The sequence below is a fragment of the Helianthus annuus genome, chromosome 12 (assembly GCF_002127325.2).
Source record: "Helianthus annuus cultivar XRQ/B chromosome 12, HanXRQr2.0-SUNRISE, whole genome shotgun sequence".
NCBI lineage: Eukaryota > Viridiplantae > Streptophyta > Magnoliopsida > Asterales > Asteraceae > Helianthus > Helianthus annuus.
Genome location: NC_035444.2, coordinates 39,204,220 through 39,227,632, shown reverse-complemented (window position 1 = coordinate 39,227,632; position 23,413 = coordinate 39,204,220). Strand labels below are relative to the sequence as shown.

The 23,413-nt window shown below is 36.2% G+C and overlaps 3 protein-coding genes across 3 annotated transcripts; 2 read left to right on the top strand and 1 right to left on the bottom strand.

Annotated features, from left to right (window-relative positions):
- Window positions 1-899: 899 nt before the first annotated feature.
- On the top strand, window positions 900-4,067 carry LOC110894703 (pentatricopeptide repeat-containing protein At2g13600). Its single transcript, XM_022141928.2, has one exon. The coding sequence runs from the start codon at window positions 1,112-1,114 to the stop codon at window positions 3,830-3,832; it is 2,721 nt and encodes a 906-aa protein (XP_021997620.1). The 5' UTR covers window positions 900-1,111; the 3' UTR covers window positions 3,833-4,067.
- Window positions 4,068-7,961: 3,894 nt separating this feature from the next.
- Window positions 7,962-10,060, top strand: LOC110896616 (probable inorganic phosphate transporter 1-9). Its single transcript, XM_022143857.2, has 2 exons — window positions 7,962-8,731; window positions 8,922-10,060. Exons 1-2 carry the CDS (start codon window positions 7,983-7,985, stop codon window positions 9,817-9,819), a joined length of 1,647 nt encoding a protein of 548 aa, XP_021999549.1. The 5' UTR covers window positions 7,962-7,982; the 3' UTR covers window positions 9,820-10,060.
- Window positions 10,061-15,759: 5,699 nt separating this feature from the next.
- On the bottom strand, window positions 15,760-21,934 carry LOC110894702 (AT-hook motif nuclear-localized protein 10). Its single transcript, XM_022141927.2, has 6 exons — window positions 21,790-21,934; window positions 20,918-21,420; window positions 20,317-20,369; window positions 20,111-20,242; window positions 19,107-19,271; window positions 15,760-16,101 (listed from the first exon to the last, which is right to left on the bottom strand). Exons 2-6 carry the CDS (start codon window positions 21,396-21,398, stop codon window positions 15,898-15,900), a joined length of 1,035 nt encoding a protein of 344 aa, XP_021997619.1. The 5' UTR covers window positions 21,399-21,420; window positions 21,790-21,934; the 3' UTR covers window positions 15,760-15,897.
- Window positions 21,935-23,413: the final 1,479 nt, after the last annotated feature.

Below are 23,413 nucleotides of genomic sequence, written 5' to 3'. Positions count from 1 at the left end.
CCTTTAATGCAATCAAACACCAACAATACAATATTGGTGGTTATAAAATAACACTTTTTACTACCCTCTAATCATACATACATAAAATTGGTTATCCATAAAAGAACAACTTCACGGTTAAACATAGTTTGTCAGAAGAACTTACATGATTGGTGATAAAAGTAATAAAACTCTAGGATGTCTATGATGGGTAAAAAACATCACGGTTAATTGGTTAAACATAGTTTGTTAGAAGAACTTACATGATGGGTGATAAAAGTAATAAAATTCTAGGATGTCTATGATGGGTAAAAAACATAATTCGTAAAATGAACAAGGGTGATTTACACTTTTCATCCTTTATATTTGTATCGTATTGCATTAATACGCAACTTCAATGATTAAAGTCACTTTAATTCCTTTATTTGGAAAACTCATCACATCTTTCGTCCTTTAACACTAACCAGGTTAAAATATTAAGTTAAATATGGTCATGTGCCATGCAAAAATAACCGAAAAAAAAGAAGAGTAAGGGAACTAAGGAAAGGAAAGAAAGGGAGTAGAAAGAAAATACTCTTTCCCTTTCCTTCCTTAAAAAAACACAATTTGATTTTTCTTGACATGATTTCAAATACTTTATTTTCTCAAGAGTAAAGTACATTTTCAGTCACTGACCTTCAGTCACCTTTTGAAAAAATCGATCAAAAGTGTCTATGGTTGTCGATTGCTCTCAATCAATATGGGGCAGACAGGGGCGTGGCTTTGTAGGGGCCGGGGGACGCCCGACCCCCGAGCTTTTCGCTCAGTAGTGTCCGATATGCAGTATTCGTATAGAATTTTTTAGGTATATACGTTTTCGACCCCTGGTTTTATAATTTTATTAGGTATATACGTTTTCGATCCCTGTCCGAAATCTCAAGCTTTGCCACTGGGCAGAGATGAATATGGTGATGGATGAGTGTAGCTGCCTAAAAACAATTGTGAGTAATCCCACTAGTTTCTCTTAAATTTTCAAACTCAGTTAACCTTCTTATTATCAGTCTTAGCTGTTGCACAAAATTTGCAGATGAACTTATTATTAATCAAATGAACACCCAAACCCACATACATTCAACCTTCTTCACAATCTCTCATGATCACCAGCCTCTCAACCTCATGTCATCCTTTCTGTATCATCCGTCGGCTTTTCTCGACCCACCGCAAAAATCTCTCAAGAAACATACCTCCATACGAAAACCCAGATCGATCTTACATGGAATTATCTCAGAAGTTCTACGAATCGATGAAAACATGCGCAAACGTTCAATCCCGACCCTTGGCTCGAGCACTTCATTGTCAACTTATCACAACAGGATTAGACGTTTCGACTTTTGTTCGGAACAATTTAATCAACATGTATTCCGGATGTGGGTTGATCGATGATGCGTCATTGGTGTTTAATGAGATCGAGTTGAAAAACGTGTTTAGTTGGAACACGATGATTGAAGGGTTCATGTGTTCAGGGCGGGTTTTGGATGCAGAGAAGGTGTTCGATGAAATGCCTCAGAGGGATGTTGTGTCGTGGAACTCGATGATGTCGGGTTATTTTCGTAACGGGTTGTTAGAGAAGACGGTTGAGGTTTTTGTTTCGATGATTAGGCGGTTTGATTGTGTGCCGGATGCGTATTCGTTTAGTTGTGTGATGAAGGCATGTGCCGGTATTAAAAACGTTAACTTGGCTAAGCAAGTTCATGGTTTAGCGAAAAAGTTCGAGTTTTTAGGTGACGATTCGGTTGAATCTTCGATGGTTGACATGTATATAAAGTGTGACATGCCGGATGTTGCTGAATCTATATTTGTCAAAATGAAAAACCCGAATATGTTTTCATGGAACTCCATGATTTACGGTTACTCTAAGCTCTACGGTGCTCAGAGTGCGTTGAAACTGTTCGATCAAATGCCTAAAAGAGATGTCGTTTCGTGGAACATGATCATTTCGATACTGTCTAAGCACGGAAACGTCATGAAAACACTCGATATGTTCATCGAGATGTGTCGTCAGGGTTTCAGACCGAATTCCATGACGTACGCGAGTGTCCTCAGTGCTTCAACTAGCATATACGAACTCACCTGGGGGGCCCACTTACACGCGCGAATCATCCGACTACATCAAAACATCGATGTGTACGTCGGCAGCGGTTTAATTGACTTGTACGCTAAATGCGGGCGCTTCGAAAAAGCACGTAAAGTATTTAAAGAAATAAAAGATCACAACGTAGTATCGTGGACTTCGCTCATCGGGGGAGCGGTACATTGCGGCAACGAAGCCGACGCATTTTCATTGTTTAAACAAATGAAAGAGGTACCCGTCGCCTCTGATCAGTTCACGTTAGCAACGGTTCTTGGAGCTTGTTGCGCGTTAAAAGATTTAAATCCCGGAACACAAATCCACGCGTATTCAATCCGAATTGGTATGGATCCTTCCATCCCCGTAGCTAATGCGTTAATTACAATGTACGCTAAATGTAGCGACATTCGGAGTGCAAATAGCGTGTTTGAATCGATGTCGCATAGAGATATCATATCATGGACAACGATGATCACGTCGTTCTCTCAAAACGGAAACATTGAGAAAGCCCGAAAATATTTCGATAAAATGCCCGAACGGAACGTTGTATCGTGGAACTCAATGTTAGCGGGATACGTAAATCATGGATTTTGGGAAGACGGTCTGAAGATCTATGTTTTAATGAGACAACAAGGAGTCAAACCCGATTGTATTACTTTCGTAAGTTCGATCGGCGCGTGTGCGAATGCAGCCGTACAAAATCTCGGTACCCAAATCGTTTGTCAAGCTGAAAAATTCGGTTTCGGTTCTGATATTTCAGTAAAGAACAGTATTATAACCATGTATTCAAAATGTGGGCGTATTAACGATGCGGAGAAAACGTTTGATTCGATAGCTACTAAGAATTTGATTTCGTGGAACGCGATGATGGCGGGGTACGCTCAAAGTGGTCATGGTAATCAAGTGATAGATACGTTTGAGAAAATGATCGGGTCAGGGATGATTCCGGATCATATAAGTTACGTATCGGTTCTGTCAGGTTGCAGCCACGCGGGTTTGGTATCCGAAGGTCAACGCTACTTCGATATGTTGATTAACGATCATGAAATTATTCCAACGTGTGAGCATTACGCGTGTGTGGTGGATTTATACGGGCGTGCCGGGCTCGTCGATAAGGCGAAAGATTTAATCGATGAAATGCCGATGGAACCAAACGCTGCGGTGTGGGGAGCTTTGCTTGGTGCGTGCAGGATTCATCGGAATTCAACAATGGCGGAAACCGCTTTGAAGAATCTCGTTGAATTAGATGCAGAAGATTCCGGAAGTTATGTTCTGTTAGCGAATCTTTATACAGATTCCGGGAATTTAGAAAACGTGTCAAATGTTCGACGAATTATGAAAGATAAAGGAATAAGGAAGAATCCGGGTTGTAGTTGGATTGAGGTGGATAACAGAGTGCATGTTTTTACGGTTGATGATACTAATCATCCGAGAATTAATGATGTTTATAACGCGTTAAGGGAGATTATTAGGAAGATAGAAGAGACGGGAATGTATGTTAAGGAAGACGGTTTTGGTAGCAAGGATAGCGCGTATCATAGTGAGAAACTGGCGTTGGCGTTTGGGTTGATGAGTTTGCCTGCTTGGATGCCTATTCATATAATGAAGAATCTTAGAATATGTGACGATTGTCATTTGGTGATGAAGTTGGCGTCTCGGGTTACTTCGAGGGAACTTGTGATTCGAGATGCGAATCGCTTTCATCGTTTTAAGGATGGGGGTTGCTCGTGTCGGGATTATTGGTAACTTATGTTGTTTATGTTAGAATCCTTTACCTGTAAACTGTATCTATACCAACGGGGGTGGTCCATTGGGAAAAGCAATGCCTTTAAACACCTTGGGAGGGGGAGGTCTTGGGTTCGAGTCCCACAGACGACAAGAGTAAAGAAATTTGCCGTTCAAAAAAAGAAAAAAAGAACTCACAATATCTGACCAATGTTATGGTAACAGCGTATTAATAATAGCAAGTTACATTTGTTTACATGTGTGAGTGTCAATAATGTTAGCAAAATATTACCCAACTGTAATGTACTGATTGAAAATTGCTGAGGAGACCAACCAAAACTTTGAAAAAAAAATACCGAGTGTGAAACCAAAATTAATGATAGGTTTAAAGGTTTTCACGGTTCAAGCCGAACCATGAACACCCCTACAATACATATATTCATGCCCAATACACAAAGAGGCTGTTTGGTTGCCTCTTAATGACCATTTAGATGCTAACATGAATAAGAGGTAACCTCAAGTCTGAATGGTTAAGAGGTAACCTCTAACTGGTAAATGATCATATGTCATATTCTTCTACCTTCTTATTGGTAAATTCTTAATGGTTCCATTAAGAGGTAGCCTCTTAATGACCATTCAGAGGCTACCAAACAGCCCCAAAGTCATGGTCGCGTATTTACTACGTGTAAAGTGTCAACAATATTACCTAATTGACTAATTCTTCTACGTTGATGAGAACTTTTTTATATATTATTTTATTCATTATGTCTCATTCACACTATCTTCCAAACGTAAGAGAGCGATGTAGATATAGAGATGTCAACGATGATTTACGAATGAGGACATAGATTTTTACAAAAATTTCGTAATCACAGAAAAATATTATGGCTTCGTCCGTACTATGGCTAATTGCTTGTAGTTTTTATCATTAATCAGTTAATTTAACCAAAAAAAATGTTATATGGCAAGGAAAACTCTTACGACACTCTCTCCCTTCCCCACACACGACTCTCATATTCGAGGCCTTATCATATCACCCACTCCTAGGAAATCACACATGAGAAAATTATGAAAGTAGTAATTTTCTTGCGTGTGTTATGCCACTACAACCATATTACAGTATAGCTTTGCAATACACAAAGCCATGGTATGGTAGCATATCTACTTTCGTCCAAACATTTGCTTTTATATCTATCAGTTTTCTGTTTAACACATGAGAAATTTAGACCTTTAGACACACTGAGAGAGAGAGACATGTGTTATACGCTGATAATATTCTATTGACCAAGGCGATCCAAAATGTTGGAATGAGAGTGGTGTTGTGCTATGTATTTGTGTAATCAACTAATCAAAATGTCATGTGGTGACGTTGATAGCTGAAAGACACGGGGTTACATGCACCAATCAGTCTCTGTCCCGATTGTTTGAGTGTTATGTGTCTTAGGTCCAAGACTTGATACAAAACCACAATCGAGCCGGGGGTCTCACTGGAAGCAGCCTCTCTATTCCTACGGGGTAGAGGTAAGGCTGTCTACATCTACCCTCCTCAGACCCTACCTTAGCTTTGCTATTGGTGGGATTTACTGAGTATGATGATGATGATGATGATGATGAACTAATCAAAATGTCAGATTGAATAAAGTTTAGATAAACTAATTAAGAAAAATAAAGTGTGAAATATTATAAACTTTTTATCGGATAAGAAAGCAAAAAAGTATGAACAAAATTCATAAATAGTGACAAAATCTGTAATTAATCGAAAATAATAACTAGAAGTAAATTCTTATAATAACAAAAACTAAAATATGAAAACTAGGGGTCAAAACGAGCTGGGCCAAGCTCGAGCTCGGCTCGTCATGTTTTTATGAAGCTCGAGCTCGAGCTCGGTTGGGTTCGAGCCTACTTATTTGAGCTCGAACTCGGCTCGCGGGTAAAACCCAAAGCTCGAGCTCAGCTCAACTCGAGCTATTTTGAGAACAACCTCAGACGAGTTAAAAACTCGACTCGAACTCGCTTCAATATCGCTTAAATGAGACAAAGCTCGGCTCGCCAATGTTATCATCACTATTATTATATTATATATAAACTAAATAAATTTTTGTTCGGGCTCGTTTAGGCTCGCGAGCCTAAACGAGCTTTGTATTTCAGGCTCGAGCCCGGGCTCAATAATTAAACGAGCTCTATTTCAGGCTCAAGCTCAGGCTCGGGCTCGGGCTTGGGCTCGTTAAAGCTCGGCTCGTTCGAGCTTTTAACCGAGCCGATAACGAGTAGCTCTCGAGCCTCTAGGCTTGTTTACACCCCTAATGAAAACATTGTTTCATCTTCTATGTTGCGGATGAAATTTAACCAAATGGACCATATCACATATGAAAACAAACTATACACCTGAACAGAGACAACCTTAAAAATAGTCACCATCAAACGTTTTTATATATTTAGCATATATGAATAATTTCGTCACTAGGAAATTCCCTGGCAATTTCCTTGCATATTTATTATTTTTTTTGTCAATTTTCCTAAGTTTAATTTATATATTCTTGTGTTCTAATCAAGAAAATCTAATCCTAAAATGCGTTGAAAGTTTCATCAACATTTGATGTTGCCAAGACACAATATTACCAGGGGTGGACCTAGGTAGAAGGTTGGGTAGGCGGACGTACCCTTTAAAAAAAATTAGTGTATTTTATGATAGGGCAAAATCCCGATCGCACCACTTGAAAATTTGGTTAAACTCTTCGTTCGCATCCCCCTAAAATATTATCTGGATCCGCCGGTCAGCATTACTACTTCAAAGCCATAATAAACTTAGTAGAGCACTACAATTTTTAACACATGTGTGACATACCTTATGAATGGTGTGCAACATAAAAAATAGGATGCAAGATCATCTTTATCGTATTCTGATTTTGTGAGCACGAATTTCAGCATTTTAGTTACCACGAAATAAAAATTAAAAAAAAAAGATACAAAAAGAGGTTTGGACGGGATACGAAGAAATACAATGGTAGTGATATCTATCGAATGAAAATGAAAGGCCACTACTACCATTTCTAGTTCAGTTGATGTTAGGTTGGCATTTTACCCCATGTAATTTTGAAGCCGATCCCATGAAGTTTTGGCACAGGCTCTCATGAAAAGGTTATTTAAGACAATTGTATAAGAGTTAACTTCCTTAGAAAATAAAATAAACGTACGAAACGTACGAATTGAAAGAAAGTCAAAAAAGTGGCGATGGCATTTTGGCGATGGCATTTTGGTAATCCCAAAATTACCCTACAGATTACATGTGTTTCGGGTACAGCATTACATGTGTTTCGGGTATGTGTGTTTCAGGCAAGCAACAACAGTTATTTCGGGTATGTGTGTACCGGGTACATGTGTTTCGAGTCGGTGATAATTACCAGATTGTCACCACCACTTTTTCCTTTTTCCAAGTAATTTGAAGTTGCTGATAATTACCAAAATGACACCGCCACTTTTTGCTTTTTTCCTCAATTCGTACGTTTCGTACGTTAATTTTGTTTTTATTTGATCCTTTACCATTGTATAAACCTAAATTAACATACATAAAACAACTACGCCCATTTTATACAATTAAACAAATAAGCCGATTTTAAATTAAACCCAAACGCCCAATAACTACTCTAAAAGTTAAGCCCAAATAACAATTAACCCGTCCATCTTAAATAATTAGAAATTCAACCTAAACACTAATGAGAGATCCTGAAATTTTTATCATTTGGGTCGGAATTTTTTAGGATGGGTTGCCTATCAGTAAATATTAACCTTTTTCGCTCTGATGTGTTCCGTTGGTAAATATTAACAGTCGGTGTGACCCAGTCATGAATTACTAAAGTAGCATAATTGGACTTCGTCAACCTAAGTAACATACATACGACATTCGATTATATCAACGTTTCAACTTCTTTAATGCCTGATAAAATTTAACCATACATGACATAGGGAAACAAACAATATACCTTAACAAAATGTTACTATAAAACGTTTTCAACGGTATATATATTTAGCATATACTAAGGATTTCATCACTAGGAGATTCCCTGGAAATTTCATTTCCAACTGTATATTTTAAGTCAATTTTATATTTTTAATACGTCCAATTAGTTTCCTATAAATTCTTAAGTTCTAATCAAGAAAATCTAATCCTAAAATGGCGTTGAAAGTTCTATCGGCTCTTGATGTTGCAAAGACACAATATTACCACTTTAAAGCAATCATAATTGCCGGTATGGGTTTATTTACCGACAGTTATGATTTATTTTGTATCCCTCCGATCATGACACTGATCGGAAGGATTTATTACCCAAAGGTAAATCAAGGGGACTCGGACCAGAAGCAGAAGCACTGGTTCGAGGTCCCAACTGTGATTGCATCCACAATGATTGTGATCGCATTAATAGGGACCTCGATTGGTCAACTGATTTTTGGTCGCCTCGGTGACCGTGTTGGACGCCGTTATGTGTATGGCGTTTCTCTTATGATGATGGTGATGGGTTCTTTTGGATGTGGATTTTCGCTTTCGAGATTGACGTCGATGATGTTTGTGAGCCTTGGGTTCTTTAGGTTTTTGCTCGGGATTGGTATTGGGGGCGACTACCCGTTATCGGCAACAATTATGTCCGAGTTCGCTAATAAGAGGACTCGTGGAGCATTTATCGCGGGTGTGTTCTCTATGCAAGGGTTCGGTATACTACTTAGTTCGCTTGTTACCATGATTGTTTGCCTCATTTTTAAAGCTTGTGCCGACGAACTAATATCACCGTCTGAACTCAAACCAATGGAAAACGTTGCTCGGGTCCCACCTGAATCAGATGTGGCGTGGCGACTTATTCTCATGATTGGTGCTATCCCGGCATCAATGACATACTATTGGCGGATGAAGATGCCCGAAACTGCCAGGTACAAACCACAATTCGCTCTATTCAAGACACTAGACCATCCAGTTCCGCTAGGGAACGGGCATGGGGTGGTTCGGTTCAATGGGTTTGTACCATTATGTTGGAATGGTACAAACCCATTGAACCGAACCAATGTAAATAAGGTTTGTTTGTATAACAAATTTAACTCTCCTTGAATGATGTTTTCACAGATTCACAGCTTTGGTGGAGAGAAACACATCACAAGCAGCCAAAGACATGGAGAAAGTGCTCAATGTATCACTAAGTTCGATCCAGGAAGACATTGAGATGATGAACACACCAAACACTCGTGCACCTCTTTTGAACACCTACCCTTTCTTCTCTAGAGAATTCTTCCGACGACATGGTCGTGATCTTGTCGCTGCATCCATCAATTGGTTTCTGGTCGATATCGTTTTCTACAGCCTCAACTTTTTCCAATACCACACATTCAGATCCCTTTTGACTTCTAAGAGTCGCGTGAATATATATGATGATGCATTGCAAGTTGCAAAACTCCAAGCAATCATTGCAGTCAGCGCAACGATCCCTGGATACTTTGCGACGGTTTACATGATTGATAAGGTTGGGAGGGTCAAGATCCAGGCAGGCGGGTTTGTTTTCATGGCGGTCAGCTTGTTCACGGGTGCAAGAGTTTACAAAGGTGGTTCCGACTCGGATCCGAGTGTCGGGTTTATAGTACTCTATGGGTTTACATTATTTTTTTCGAATTTTGGGCCCAACACTACGACTTTTATAGTCCCGGCTGAGCTTTTTCCAGCGAGGTTTCGGGCCACTTGTCATGGGATTTCAGGTGCGGTTGGGAAAGTGGGAGCGATAATCGGGTCAGTTGGGTATCTTTGGGGTTCTCATGATCCCCCAGATGGGCATGCGGTGTCGCGTATGTTGTCCGCGATGGGCGGGGTTTGTGTGTTGGGGTTTTTTGTGACTTATTTCTTTACTAGAGAGACGATGGGGCGGTCGTTGGAGGAGAATGAGAATGTTGACGAGCTTACGGGAGTTTGGTTCGTGAGATTTTGGCCTAAAAAGTTTTGGGCTACAAGATCTGAAACAAATATTGGTGATTGACGAATTACAGTTTCAACTAGATAGTCCATCGTGCATGATAATCATTTTCTAGTAGTATTTAGTTTACAATATGTAAATAAGCATCTCAAAGTATCATTTTATGTAAAAATGTATCATCCTTGTATTTTTTTTTTGGGAATTTGGTGTTTTTTTACATGATACATAGTGTCAAGTGTTTAGGATTGATTGTATAAATTACTTGTATCATTGTTTGTGAATCTATTTTCCTTTCTATTTTTGAATAAACGGTTCAAATAGTTTATATTAAACTTTTTGTATTACTTTACAATATGTAAATAAGCATCTCAAAGTGATGATTAGATATAATGTATGTTTGGAATAGAGCTTTTAGGAGCTTCTAGCTTTAAGCTTTTAAGAAAAAGCTACTACTCAATAAAAAGTCTTGTTTGTTTGAAGGAGCTTTAAGCTTTTAGGAGCTTTAAACTTTTGGTTGAACGCTACTACTAGTAGCGTTTAGAAGGAGCTACGAGCTTTTAGGGATAAAATGACTATTTTAACCACTAAAAATAAGGAACTATTTAATAAACCAACTTTCTAAATTTTTAGTTATGTCCATTTTGGTCATTTTATGCATTTTATTAAAAGCTCCAGCTACTCTATCAAACACTAAATATATCTAAAAACTACAGCTACTAGCTACCAGCCAACAACTACTTTTGCCAAACATACCCATAGCTAATAAATTGAAAGGTTTTTTTAAGACGAACCTAACGTGTATCATATGTGATTCATGCATTTTGGAAGTGTAACTTAAAAAAGTTTCAATCGATGAAATTTGTAATTATTAGCTTAAGCTACAAACATTTTCAAAGATGTCATTTCTTGTTTGTTTCATTTGAGAATAGCTACATCTTGTGAATCCACCTTTGACATGTCATTTATTGTTTGTTTTCATTTGAGAATAGCTACATCTTGTGAATCGACCGTTGACCTAGTTTTCTACACCTTTGATTATATCTATACTATATTATAATGCATGAGGGAGGGATTCCCAAAAGTTAAGAACTTCTTCCCCCTTATTTATAAATAAACCCCTAAAATGAGGGTAAAGTGGTCTTTTAAACCATAATTATTTTTTAGTCCTTCAATTTATTACATTTAGATCCTTGATATTTAACATAATCTATACTTCTATACTATATTATAATGCATGAGTGAGGGGTATTTTAAGATACCCAAAAAATAAGAACTTTTCCCCCTTTTATTTATAGATAGACCCCTAAAATGAGGGTAATTTGGTCTTTTAAAAACTATTTATTTTTTAGCCCCTAAACTTATTACACTTTAATCCCCGAGTTTAACAAAATTATAGATAAGTAGTTACATTTTCCCCCCTCCACCATAAATTTATAGCATATTTTATAAACTATAATGTTTCATAAAAATCTAAAGGTACCGTGACGACCTACTCATTTTTGTCGACGTTTCAATAGTTGTCTTGGTCAGTATTGACGTGCGAATTAAAATGTACAAGTAGATAATGCATTAACGTACAAGTGATTAAAGTAATGTGTCCTATCACATATACATGTTCGAGACTTTCTATATTGTTATCATTATTATTAAACTCAAATAACAAAAAATACAAAGATATAATAACACAATAATAATACTAATAATAAATATATTAAATACCAAATTGAACAAATGCAAGACAATTATTTCTTCAATAATCGTTTTATTAAGTTGATATACTAAACAAAATGGGGTAAATATTGGTAGTACATCCCTCCTATTACGTTGATATGCTAAATAAAATGATTTTACATCCCTCTATTCATCTCTATTGAATCTGTTCCAAGTTTATCCTTGAAACTCAAAAGTCAAAACCTTAAACAAACTCCTCCTTATCTATCGTAACAACCAACAAACTGATCGGATTTTAAGGATAACCTATTAAACGTAACTGAGACTATTTTCAAAACCTCACAAAAACCTTAAAAAACCAGCTCGCACATGTGGTTCTCTCATCGTATGTTCTACTCAAAATAGCCACCGACGGATCACCATAAATGAACCCTGCGACATTGCATCACGGCGATCGGCTTTCCTTTTGTCTCATACGTAATGGTAAGCTTCTCTATTTCCATTTGATACGAATACCTGTAACCGAGTGACCCGGAAATAACATTTGGGATTTCCGTTGGTAGGTCTCAAAATAATAGATCATCTTCGTTCAAGCCTCTGAGCCAACCTATTCGTCTGCTCTAAAACGCAACCGATTGCCAACATCGCCACCACGATTGTTTGATTCATTAGTTCAACAAAAGGTATTGCTAATTTTTTTCTATTCCAAAGTTATTCCTTGTTACGTAACTCAATAGTATGACATATATTCTTTTGATTAGCCACTTCTAACATCTAAATAACTTTATGCTTGAACCTCATGTTGTCATCCGCTAAAAGCAGCAAAGACCCATGCCATACATTTGAAGGATCTATTTTGTAAATAGTTATTGCGAAAAGGTTTAGGGTATTGATCATTTTCTTTCTGAATTCATTTGATTTTAACATGACATTCACAAGGTTTGTTTATTTGCTTTTGCAGCTATTGTTTATTAGGGTTCACAACTTTAACAATGGGGGATAGATTGGGAAGAGTACATAGAGGCGGTTGCACCAGTGTTGAAACACAAACAAGGGTAGCAAGCATACTATAAACTTAAGATTGTATAAATTTAAAATATTGTGAGTGTCAAAACAATGGAATGGATTAATAGATGTATGCCTTTGATCTTATAAACAGATACACCAATAAAAGTTGCCTTGTATATGTAACCAATTTCAGAAGTCAAAAGATTCAAAAAATGACCGGTTTAACCCCAATTTTGACTCAGATATATTTGTTTACACCAATTTTGACTTGCTTTTTTGGTCACTATCATGTATGGGTAAGATATATTTGTTTACGGTTTATATCACTTAAAAGTGTGATGTTAATTTATTTTTTGCTTTCAAGAGAATTTAAAATTGTAATTAACAATGGCGCCGCTTAGAAGTGGCGTTGTCGCATCACATGCTTAAGGGCTCAGTATTTACTCGAACCTGATAAGTCTACGACCTGTTTGAATCTTTTTTGCTATAATTCACTATTTTTATTTGATCCGGCCCGTTTGTTGTGAATTTGACCATTGTAACGTGACCCATTTTTGGCCCTTATGTACTTTGCTACAATTGTAATCGCATAATCTTTGACCCGAAAAGGAAGGGGATCTAGTGAAAACTATTGATAACAACCAACTCTTTTTGAGACGAGAACCTTTTTTTAATCAAAACATTAAAATTGATACTAATTTAACTTTTTTTAATTTGTTAATAGATACAAAGAAACAAATGTAAAAGGTTTGCATATACTCCCTCTAGCGGATAAGGTAAATCATATTGAAATTTGCATTTGGTAATGGCTCACATTGTGCTTGCAGATAGCATTTCATAGAAGCTTTCTTCCAGGTATTTATACAAAAAAAATGTCTCTTCAAAGAATAATTTTGCTTGTCAAATATGCTTTTGTCATCTGCAATCATTCTATATCGACAGGAATTTTTTATCTCTCATGGTCATGGTTTAGATGAGGTAAAAAAAAGGTTATCTATAAAGGAAACATCGAATGCGGGTCAGACAAATTATAAGACACCTTAGGTGTATCTTAAATGTATTAAACCTTCAAAATCATTAATCATATTCAACACACCAATTATCTATAAAATGTTAACATATTCTTTATGTTGTCCTTAACAGTTCTACAAATTGGTCTCAACAACTGAATCAGAAAGGAAAGGTACAATAGTGTTGAAGATGACCAAAATCTAGAAGAAAAAAACGGATGGTAATGAGCTCCCAACTATCACTCTTTGTCAATTTCTGAAAATGGCAAAAGATGTGTTTTGATAGGCATTTTTAGCCCTAATCGGTTCTAACCCATGTAAATAGATAGCTATGTTTACCTGATTGCGAACTTATTTATGTTCTACCCACTCGATGGAAGTGCCAAAGATGCTTTCTCTTGAATTTCTGTAAAGTAGGTCTAGGGTTTATGCTTTTTATTTGTAAATTTATTTAGTGATGTTAAATCTAAGTAGAGGTTGGTTCTAGCGAAATTCCTTTTGATTGTTATTTTATTAGCTCATGTCTGGTTGACTTTATTTATTTTAGTATGCTTGATCAAATAACCATAATAAATATATAAATAAAATTAGAGATATTATATATTTAATACCATATGCTTTTGTCTAAACCTCATTAAAGTAACCATTGCAATAATATTGGTTCAAGGTAATTAGTTTGTAACAATGAAGTTACAGGACATTATTCTATGTCTCAACTCTTCACAACTCATATTTACACATCTTGTGCTTTTTAGTCTCATTAAGGAACATCCAAAAGGCTATTGAGTGGAAAGCATCCCCTTACACATCTAACAAAGTACAAGATTCTACGAATAAGAAAACTAACCTATGTGTTATACAATATATCATGAGACGCTTAATGAGTATCGCAGTGCAAAGTGTCGTCCCCGCCGCATCGCGCGGGCACCCTACTAGTTATTCAATATGAACAAAACTGACATTGTGGGATTTAAAATTCTCATTACATAAATCTAATATGAAATTCACGGTTTTAAGTTTGGCCTAAATGTGTTAGGCTCAGTTTTAAGTCCAACTTTACACGTTTAGCTAAACGAGTCTATATTGAGTCAACTAGGAGGATCCACAAGTTGACCCATTTTGTTTTACAAGTTTTTTTTCTCTCTATGTGATATAAAGCGTTAAACCGTGATATAAAGCGTTAAACCCTAAACTGTATTGTATGCAAAGAGATAAACAAGGGATACCTGAGTCATATTCGGGTTCATGTGTTCAACAATGTTTTCGGATACGGGTTCCTGTAAACTTTCAGAGATCCCATCAGATTCAACCCATCAACCTATGAAGATTACTCACTAATAGTAGTTATGCGTGGTCTCGTTGAAATGAATATAGAGACTGGTTTTATAAAGTGGTTTTTACATGCGAAACATACGACAGATGTAGTATGCTACAAGTGTATTTTAGCATATCGATATCAAACTCTTAACCTTTGAATCATGATATACAAGTGTATTTTAGCATATCGATATTTAACTCTCAACCTTTGAATCATGAGGTCATATCAACATGGATACGCTCAATATTTACGATATCAACATTCGAGAAAAGTTAGCCTTTATGCGCCGACCATCACAAAAGCTACCTAAACAAGCACGGTTATGCTATTAGTGTCTAAGTTGACCAACACCTACACTAACCTAGCTTCTAAATCAAATTAGACCATGTGTAGTGGTGAAGAAATATAATGCCCCCACCATGGGGCATTATCCGACACTTGTCATCCCAGTCAACATGGGGCATTATAGCATAAAGTGGTGTAGTGGGACATTATTCCAATAACCCCCATATTATTTTTAATGAAAAAAAAAGCATGTGGGATGTGGGTGTGTCAGAGCATGTGGGTAATTTGATTGGTGGGTCTTAGTGGTCCAAGCTACCAACATAACATGTGTCAGAGCAATTCGGCGTTTTAAACATAACGCCAAAAACAATTTTTTCCAAAAGTAACGCCCCAAAACGCCTAGTGTAGTGGGGGAGGGGGCGTTTTGGGGCGTTTTTTTTCAATATTTTTTAAAAATAACGCCCCACTACGGGTGGTTTTAGTGTAAAAGTTGTTCTTCAAGAAGTGACTACAACAACAAAAAGTTGTGGCGAACTGGGAATCGTTTCAAGTCTAATTCAAATAACTTTATACAAGAATATTCTCTATACCTCTCTCACTTATATTGTAGTTTAACCTCAATACCATTTCGGTTCGTTTACAAATCCAATCACATCATAACACTCACTAAAAGAACATATTTAGGTGACACGGTTACTTGTATGGTTAATGTAAGAAAATAAATAATAAAAATAAATAAATAAATAAACCTTGTTACTTGTTTGGTAAAAGGTTTCACTGAAGACTAAACTAAAGTTACAATTAACCCTCAAACCACTAGTCCATAAAATCTTACCGCTACAAAAAAGATCATTTCCATGGCATACTTGTCATGTCCTGAGAGCTACGTTCATTACCTCGGGTCACTGGACTCCCGGGCCCACCTGATGACTCACTCAGGGTCCCATGAGACGGTGGGCTGCTCGGTCCCATGCCATGGTTAGCCGATGGTTCAACAAGGTTAGCCAATAGAGGTTCTTTACGGTTTTCTGGAAGAAAACTTCCTACTATAACCTGCATTAGATAACCATCAAATTTTACCATTTGGGAGAAAAAGGATAAAAATACTACACTACACAAAGCTTCATTAACAACTAGTAAAATTACCCGCGCGTTGCGGCGGGAGTTTAGGGGTTTTTTGATACCCGGTAAAAAGTTCGAAAGAGAAAAACATCAAAATAAAGTTGAAAGAAAATTTTATTGAAGTTTAAGGGTTTTTTGACAATTTTATTAAAATTTAGAGTCTAAGAAGTAAACTAAAGGGGGTGAAAGTGTAAAACGTGTGGATACTATTCATCAATCCACAGTCCACACCTTTTAATATATATAACTAGGTTATAGACCCATGTATTACATGAGTTTGAGGATAGAAAATGAAATGCTTTAAGATAATCATGGAGTTGATCGAGTTCTTCGGAAAAAAAATTGTTTTCCATTTATATAAATTTCAATGAGTTTTTTAAAATAAATATGTTATTGTTGAGGTTGGTTGCGTTTGAAGGACATAACGATTAGAAATTTTGAATTATCTTTTATATTTCATGTTTATTTCTTGCATCACACATAATAAATATAAATTTTGATATGAATACATATAACCCTAATATGAACTATACATACAAAATTAAAGAAAAATATAATAACATTACTCATTTTAAATGATGTGTTTACGAAGTAAGAATTTTGTTTTTGAATACAAAAGAATTAGTATATTTTATTTCAAATTAATATTTTCTTATTTTAAAAAGTGTTATCAAAGTAGAAAATTGAATGCAGTTAGTTTATGATCTAAAGATTATACTAGTAATAAGGCCACGCGCGTTGCGGCTTGGGTACATCGCAAACATCAAATAGATTAGCGCAAGCGTTATGTAATGTGTAAACCATATAAAAACGTTTGTTTTGACGTATCCGATATAAATCAATGTAACTTATATAAGCATTTAAATCAAATAACAAAATCCAAACCAGGTTGGTTCATTTAGTGGGGTTCCACCTAATTACTACATAACCCTTACATTTTCATTAAGACTTAGTGGCATCAATGCGCATAGTGACTCGTATGTCAAATCATAAACCAACTAAAAACGTACATAAAGATAAGCACGAAAACGTAATATATTTGACCATGTTTATTAACATGAAATTATATTGACATGTACATATAAAAATGAGCATGTGAGAAAATAAAGTGTTTACATCATAACGTATAACAACTTAAAACATACATAAAAATAAGCATGAAAACGTATTATATTAGACCGGACTCATTTATAGGAAAACGTTAGGTTGAAACGTAAATGTGCACTGTTTACGTCCAATGCCGATACATGAATATGTACCGAAATGTCCATAAAAATAAGCACGTGAGGAAATAATCTTTTTTATGTTAAAGAATGAAAATAAGGTGTTCGCGCGTTGTGGCGTGACATTTAAGGGCACATTATCGTTCGTTAAGCACGTTGGCATGGTGACATTAACGTGTTTAAGCTCACGAAAGAAACATATAAAGATACGGTACGATTAAACAAAAGTTATTAAGTTGTGACGAACCAACTACCCATTTCGAATTTATAGCAACATGTAAACGTGATATAAACTAAAAACACAAAGGGAAAAAAAGAAAAAAAAATTAAAAACTAAGGAAGTAAAAGTGAAAAGTTAGAAATTTAGATGATAGATTTGTTATTGTGTAAGTTTTAGGAGAAAAACAAATTAGTTAAAAAAATGAGGGAGCCAAAATGGAATATACTTAGGGAGTCAAAATGGAAATTACATCAAAGGACAAAATTGTAATTTGAGGTGTGTTGTCGGTGGCCTTTGCCACCAACTTTGTCCTTTTAGATATAGTAGAATATATTTTAAACGTATATATATTGTTTATGGATTAGGATCAAATACAAAGGATCCTAATTGTAAGAAGTGTAAGAAGGATTTATAGAGTGACAAGTGTCCAATAACCTAAAAAAACCCACTACACAAAAAACCCCACTACAAAAAAAAAAAAAAAAAAAACCTTAAACATCCACCACCACCAAAAACCTAACCCCCCCCCCCCCCACACACACACACACATCACCCACCCTAATTTTTTTTTTTTTTTTTTTTTTGCCGAGGGGGTGGGGGGTGGGGGTTTAGGTTTTTGGGTGGGGGGTGGGGGTGGGTGTTTAGTTTTTTTTAGATTTTTTTTTTAGATTTTTGGGGGTGTGGGGGGGGGGGGGGTTAGGTTTTTTTAGGTTTTTGGGGGGTGGGGTGGGGGGGGGGGTTAGGTTTTTTTTAGGTTTTTGGGGGTGGGGGTGAGGGGTTAGGTTTTTGGTGAGGTATAGTTTTTTTTTTTTTTTTTGCCGGGGGGGGGGGGGGGTTAGGTTTTTGGGTGGGGTGGGTGTTTAGGTTTTTGGTGGTGATGTAGTGGGTTTAGTTTTAGGTTATTGGACACTTGTCACTCTATAAATCCTTCTTACACTTCTTACAATTAGAAGCCTTTGTAGAATAACTTGACCCTATTGTTTATATATATGTTTAACATTTGTGAAAACGATAATAACAAATTATAAACATGATGAGGTTTTAAATTTTTGATTACGTCAAATAGTGATGGTGTAATAAATTTTTTGTTATCCTATCTTCTTTGGATAAGTTTATTTTTATTTATATAAGTAGAGATATTATATTAAAGTATAGGTAAGTAGATAACTAATATTAATAATTGAGAATTAAGAATACTGAAGAGATACAATCATGGATATAAGATTATTTTAATATATATATTCAATTCAATAATTTAATAGTCTTTATATTAATTTACTTATTATTTATTATGGTTGAGGTAGCATGATAAATTGCCAGATGGCATTTTGATGAAATCCTTTATTATAAGAGAATGCCATGTGTCATTAAGGGGACTCTTTTATTAGTATTAGATTGGTCAATATGATGACGTGTCAGCCAACACGTCTGTTACTTTGACCATGTTGACTTTGTGTACGAAAATAACAAAAAGTTTAGAAATTAGGGAAAACCTGAACAGGAGATGCAGCAGTTAAGAGTCCTGCTACAACACCACCAAAAACCCGAGCATTTGATCCATCATTCAATGTGATGCTTAGTCCACCTGTCCGAGTGCGCTGACCGGACGCCTCTGATAGCACAAACGAACCCGAAAGTGACAATATGTCAAATCTCCCCTGAAGAATGTATGGAGACGTTGTCAGGTGTAAGTGTGTAACAGTACATCAATAGAACTTTCGGAAGTATAACTAACTTACACCAACTCTGATATATTTTAGTCTAATACATTATATATTTATAACTAGTAAAACTCCCCACGCATTGCGGCGGAATTCACTCGATAACGGTTCGGGTAATTACGATATGTGTTTTACTATGAAAAAAACCATAAAAAAACGGAAAAAAAAACCCAAAAATAAAGTCACGATATGTCAAATAGAATATCAACACGTGTTATACAGATTGAAACCATAAAAACGAATATTAGTAACGGTTTAGAAAGTACCAATATCGGTTCTGATGTTGCTTGGTAGGGGAACCGACATGGTACCGGTACGATACCTGCTCTCAGTTCATTGCATTAAAGAACAAAACAATAAATTTTTATTTTGACGTGTTCGTAGATAAATAAGCACGTCGTAACGTACTAACGTAAGTCATTAATAAGTATAGAAAATAAATTCAAAATTAGAATAATAAAAATAGTATAAAGCAAAATATAAACACAGTAAAACTAACCAATAAACTTAATTTTATAATGAAGACATGGTTAACGGATAAATAAAATAAATAATTAACATATATTAAGTGGTCTCCCCTTCTCTAAATAATATAACGCCACATGTCCTAGGTTGAAAAAACTATTCAAATTGAGTTATGTAAATATAGTAATTACGCACGAAATCACAAGATTAAAACTTTGACCAATCATAATTAGTTACGGTTAACACAAAGTTGATAATTTTATTATATATAATTTCACTAAACAATGAAAAGAAATGAAAATCAGACAAACCTCATATGTTGCAGTTCCACCAGAAGTTGCGGCTTGACGAAGTGTTACGTTATTGATGACGCCGATGCCAGACATGATGCATATCGCCCTAGGCCCGTTCTGAGCGAATGACATGATCTTGTTTAGTACATCCTGAAAAAAAAACATAAAATTTAAACATGGGTATTTAAGAAACTTTAAACTGTAGACGATCAAAAAAAACGAACCTCTCCAGGCTGCACCACGATGATATGTGGAGTAAAACCGAATCCAGATGATCCTACAAAAAATAAGCTTTTTTCATTAGTATAAGAAAAATTATATCGGTTTTTGTTGTGAAGTAAAGGCTTGCTAAATATCCACCCACAAGAAATCCACTTTTAACCGATTACTGCCGTGGACCGGCTCGTTGATTTCAGTATTCATCAAAGCAACTATCAAAACAAAAGTCAACTAAATGAGGCCCAAGCAAATACTAAAATAGATGTTAGACACTTAGACAGGTTTGGTTCATTGAATTTGAAAGAATACAACGGAATGGAAATGGAATCTAATTCCATCCCTTAGCCTGTTTGCTTAGAAATGAAACGGAATTGGAGATTCATTCCTTATCTCGGTTGAAAGTTTAAATTTCATGAGAATCCATAAAACGTGACGTGAATGCCCCTAACAACATTACCCTCTTGTTCAACCAAACGCTCCCCGACTAGAAGCAGTGCCCACCAAACATAATTCATAAAAGTACAAAAACATGCAAAAATCACCAAAAAAAGATGCCACATTTTGTACAAATACTGCTTAAAATGCAACCAAAAAGCAGAGATTTACCTACAGCTTCTCCTTTCGGTTTCTTGTTCAACGAACCAGGTGGTCTCCCTCTCCCCTTCTTCACCGAAGCAAACCCCTCCTCCATCGGAACAGAACTAACCGGAGCCGCAGAAATAGGCAGAACAGCAGCAGCTAAACGTGCTTGCTGCTGCTCTTCCAAACCTCCATTCAACGAACCCACCATGACATTACCAGCTGCCACATTCCCCGCCACAGCTGCACTGACCGCAGGCGGAGACACAGACCCGTTAGGACCGTACTTCCTCGGCCTCCCCCGCCTTTTCACCATTGTTTCACCGCCACCATACTCGTTAATATTAATATTCTGGTGTAACCCCACACCACCACCGCCACCCGTTACATCCGTAGCGACGTTGTACCCGCCACCGGGGTACGGCAAACGCGCGCTACTGACCGGCGGTTGAGACGTTACCGGCGTCATTGCCGATTGAAACATCTCACCTTGTTCAGATCCGTTCATTTGTATACAGTTGTTCAAAACCCTATTGTTGGAACACAAATTAAACAAATTGGAATCACATAGCAAACCAAAATCAATTATTCGAAGAAAAGATTCAAACTTTATGCTCAGTTAACTGATCAAAGACACAAATTTACCATAATTTAAACTAGATTAATCTTGTGCAGTAAACCCTAATTACAAGACTTATAATTTCACTTTCGGAGTCAAAATTGAACTTGATTTTGAACGAATTTAGAGAAATTAAATTAAAATAAAGAAGGGGGAAAAGAATTACAGTAGACGATAAATTGGAAAATGATATTGTGTTTCGTGATTTTACAGCAGAATATACAAAATTAGTCAAATGTAAAAAATATAAAGAAATTAGGGGAAAATATGAGTTTCTTACCGTAAATATCTGGATTTTTTGTGAAATTAAGGGGAGATTAATGTATGAGGAAGAAGCAATTTCTAGGGTTTGCGGGGAATTTGAAAGAGAAATGAATTGATTAATAAATTGTGGAGTATTATAAATTATTAGGGTTTTTGAAATTCAATACATATCCACTTTTTCATGACTTCTGTTTACGGCTTTTTTTTTTTTTTTTTTTTAATTTGAGTTAAATGCCATTTTAGTCACGGTGGTTTTAGCAATTTTGTAAGTCTAGTACAAAGGTTTCATTTATCGTGTGTGCATTTAAAACTGATTTAATGTTACCATTTTAGTACATTGGGTTAATTTTATCCATTATTTCTGTCAACTAGAAGAGCAATTCGGTCATCTTATATGACCGAATTGTCTTTCTAGTTAACAGAATTACATATAAGATGATGACCGAATTGTCCTTCTTGTTAATAGAAAAAGTGGGTGAAGTTAACCTTGTGGACTAAAATGGCAACGGTGAAACCTTTTTGGACCCACAGACGAAAATGAAACATTTAGACTAAATTGGCAAAATGACTCAAACCACAGTGACTAAAATGGCATTTAACTCTTTTAATTTTCTTTTAGAATAAGGAGGTGATAATCATTGTTCTCCACTAGAAAACTTTAATAGGAGAAATCCCGATCACAATAACTTTTCGGTAGTGTTCATTCCGTATAATGGAATGAAATCTGGATAAATTTGGAATTTAAATTTCATTTTTTGTGTTGTTCGTTTCAACAAAGGAAGGAATTGGAATCTCAATTCCATTCTTAATCGTGTTCGTTAGCAAAGGAATTGAAATTGGAATTGGAATTGATGTTGTTCGTTTCAACAAAGGAAGAAATTGGAATTTGAATTCCATACTTAATCATGTTCGGTTAGCAAAGGAATTAGAATCGGAAATGAATTCATTCAAATTCCTTTAACTAAAGGAACACAAAATTCTTCCAAAATTTTGAAGGAATTTAAGAAATTCATTGGAATCTTCGACCAGTCATCGATGTAAAAAATGTCTGGAACCGAGCTACTCCGTCACCGACCCACAACGCCTCGCCCTGACCCAACCAGTTAACAACCCGAAATGCCCCGACTCGTTAATGGTCCGACGCAACCTGTTAACAGCCCAAAACTTCCCGACCCGTTAACGGTGCGAAACGTCTCAACCCAACCCGTTCGGCGGGCCTAGATTGGTAGATTCCAATTCATTTGCCAACTCAACACATCAAGAATTGAATTTAGATTCCAATTCCTATTGAAATGTTTTTATTCCGATTCCAATTCCCTTACATTTCATGGAACAAACACTGCCTTGAGTTATTTTTTAGAATGAATCTTAGACCTCCAATTCCTTGTGTAGTTGTCCCCACTATCCCTGATGTTCACCATAATAATCACCCAATCTTTCAATCACGTTCCAACTAGATCCTCACTCTTTTTTTCTTTTTTCTTGGTGGTATTTCTTAACGAGATTTGGATGACCATGAAGATGAAGATGATGAAAATCACAAAGAGGGGGCAATGTCTCTTAGTTCCATGTACGTCTATGCCAATCATATAACTAGACACGTAACCAAACCACAATAACTAATATTTGTAATCGAACAG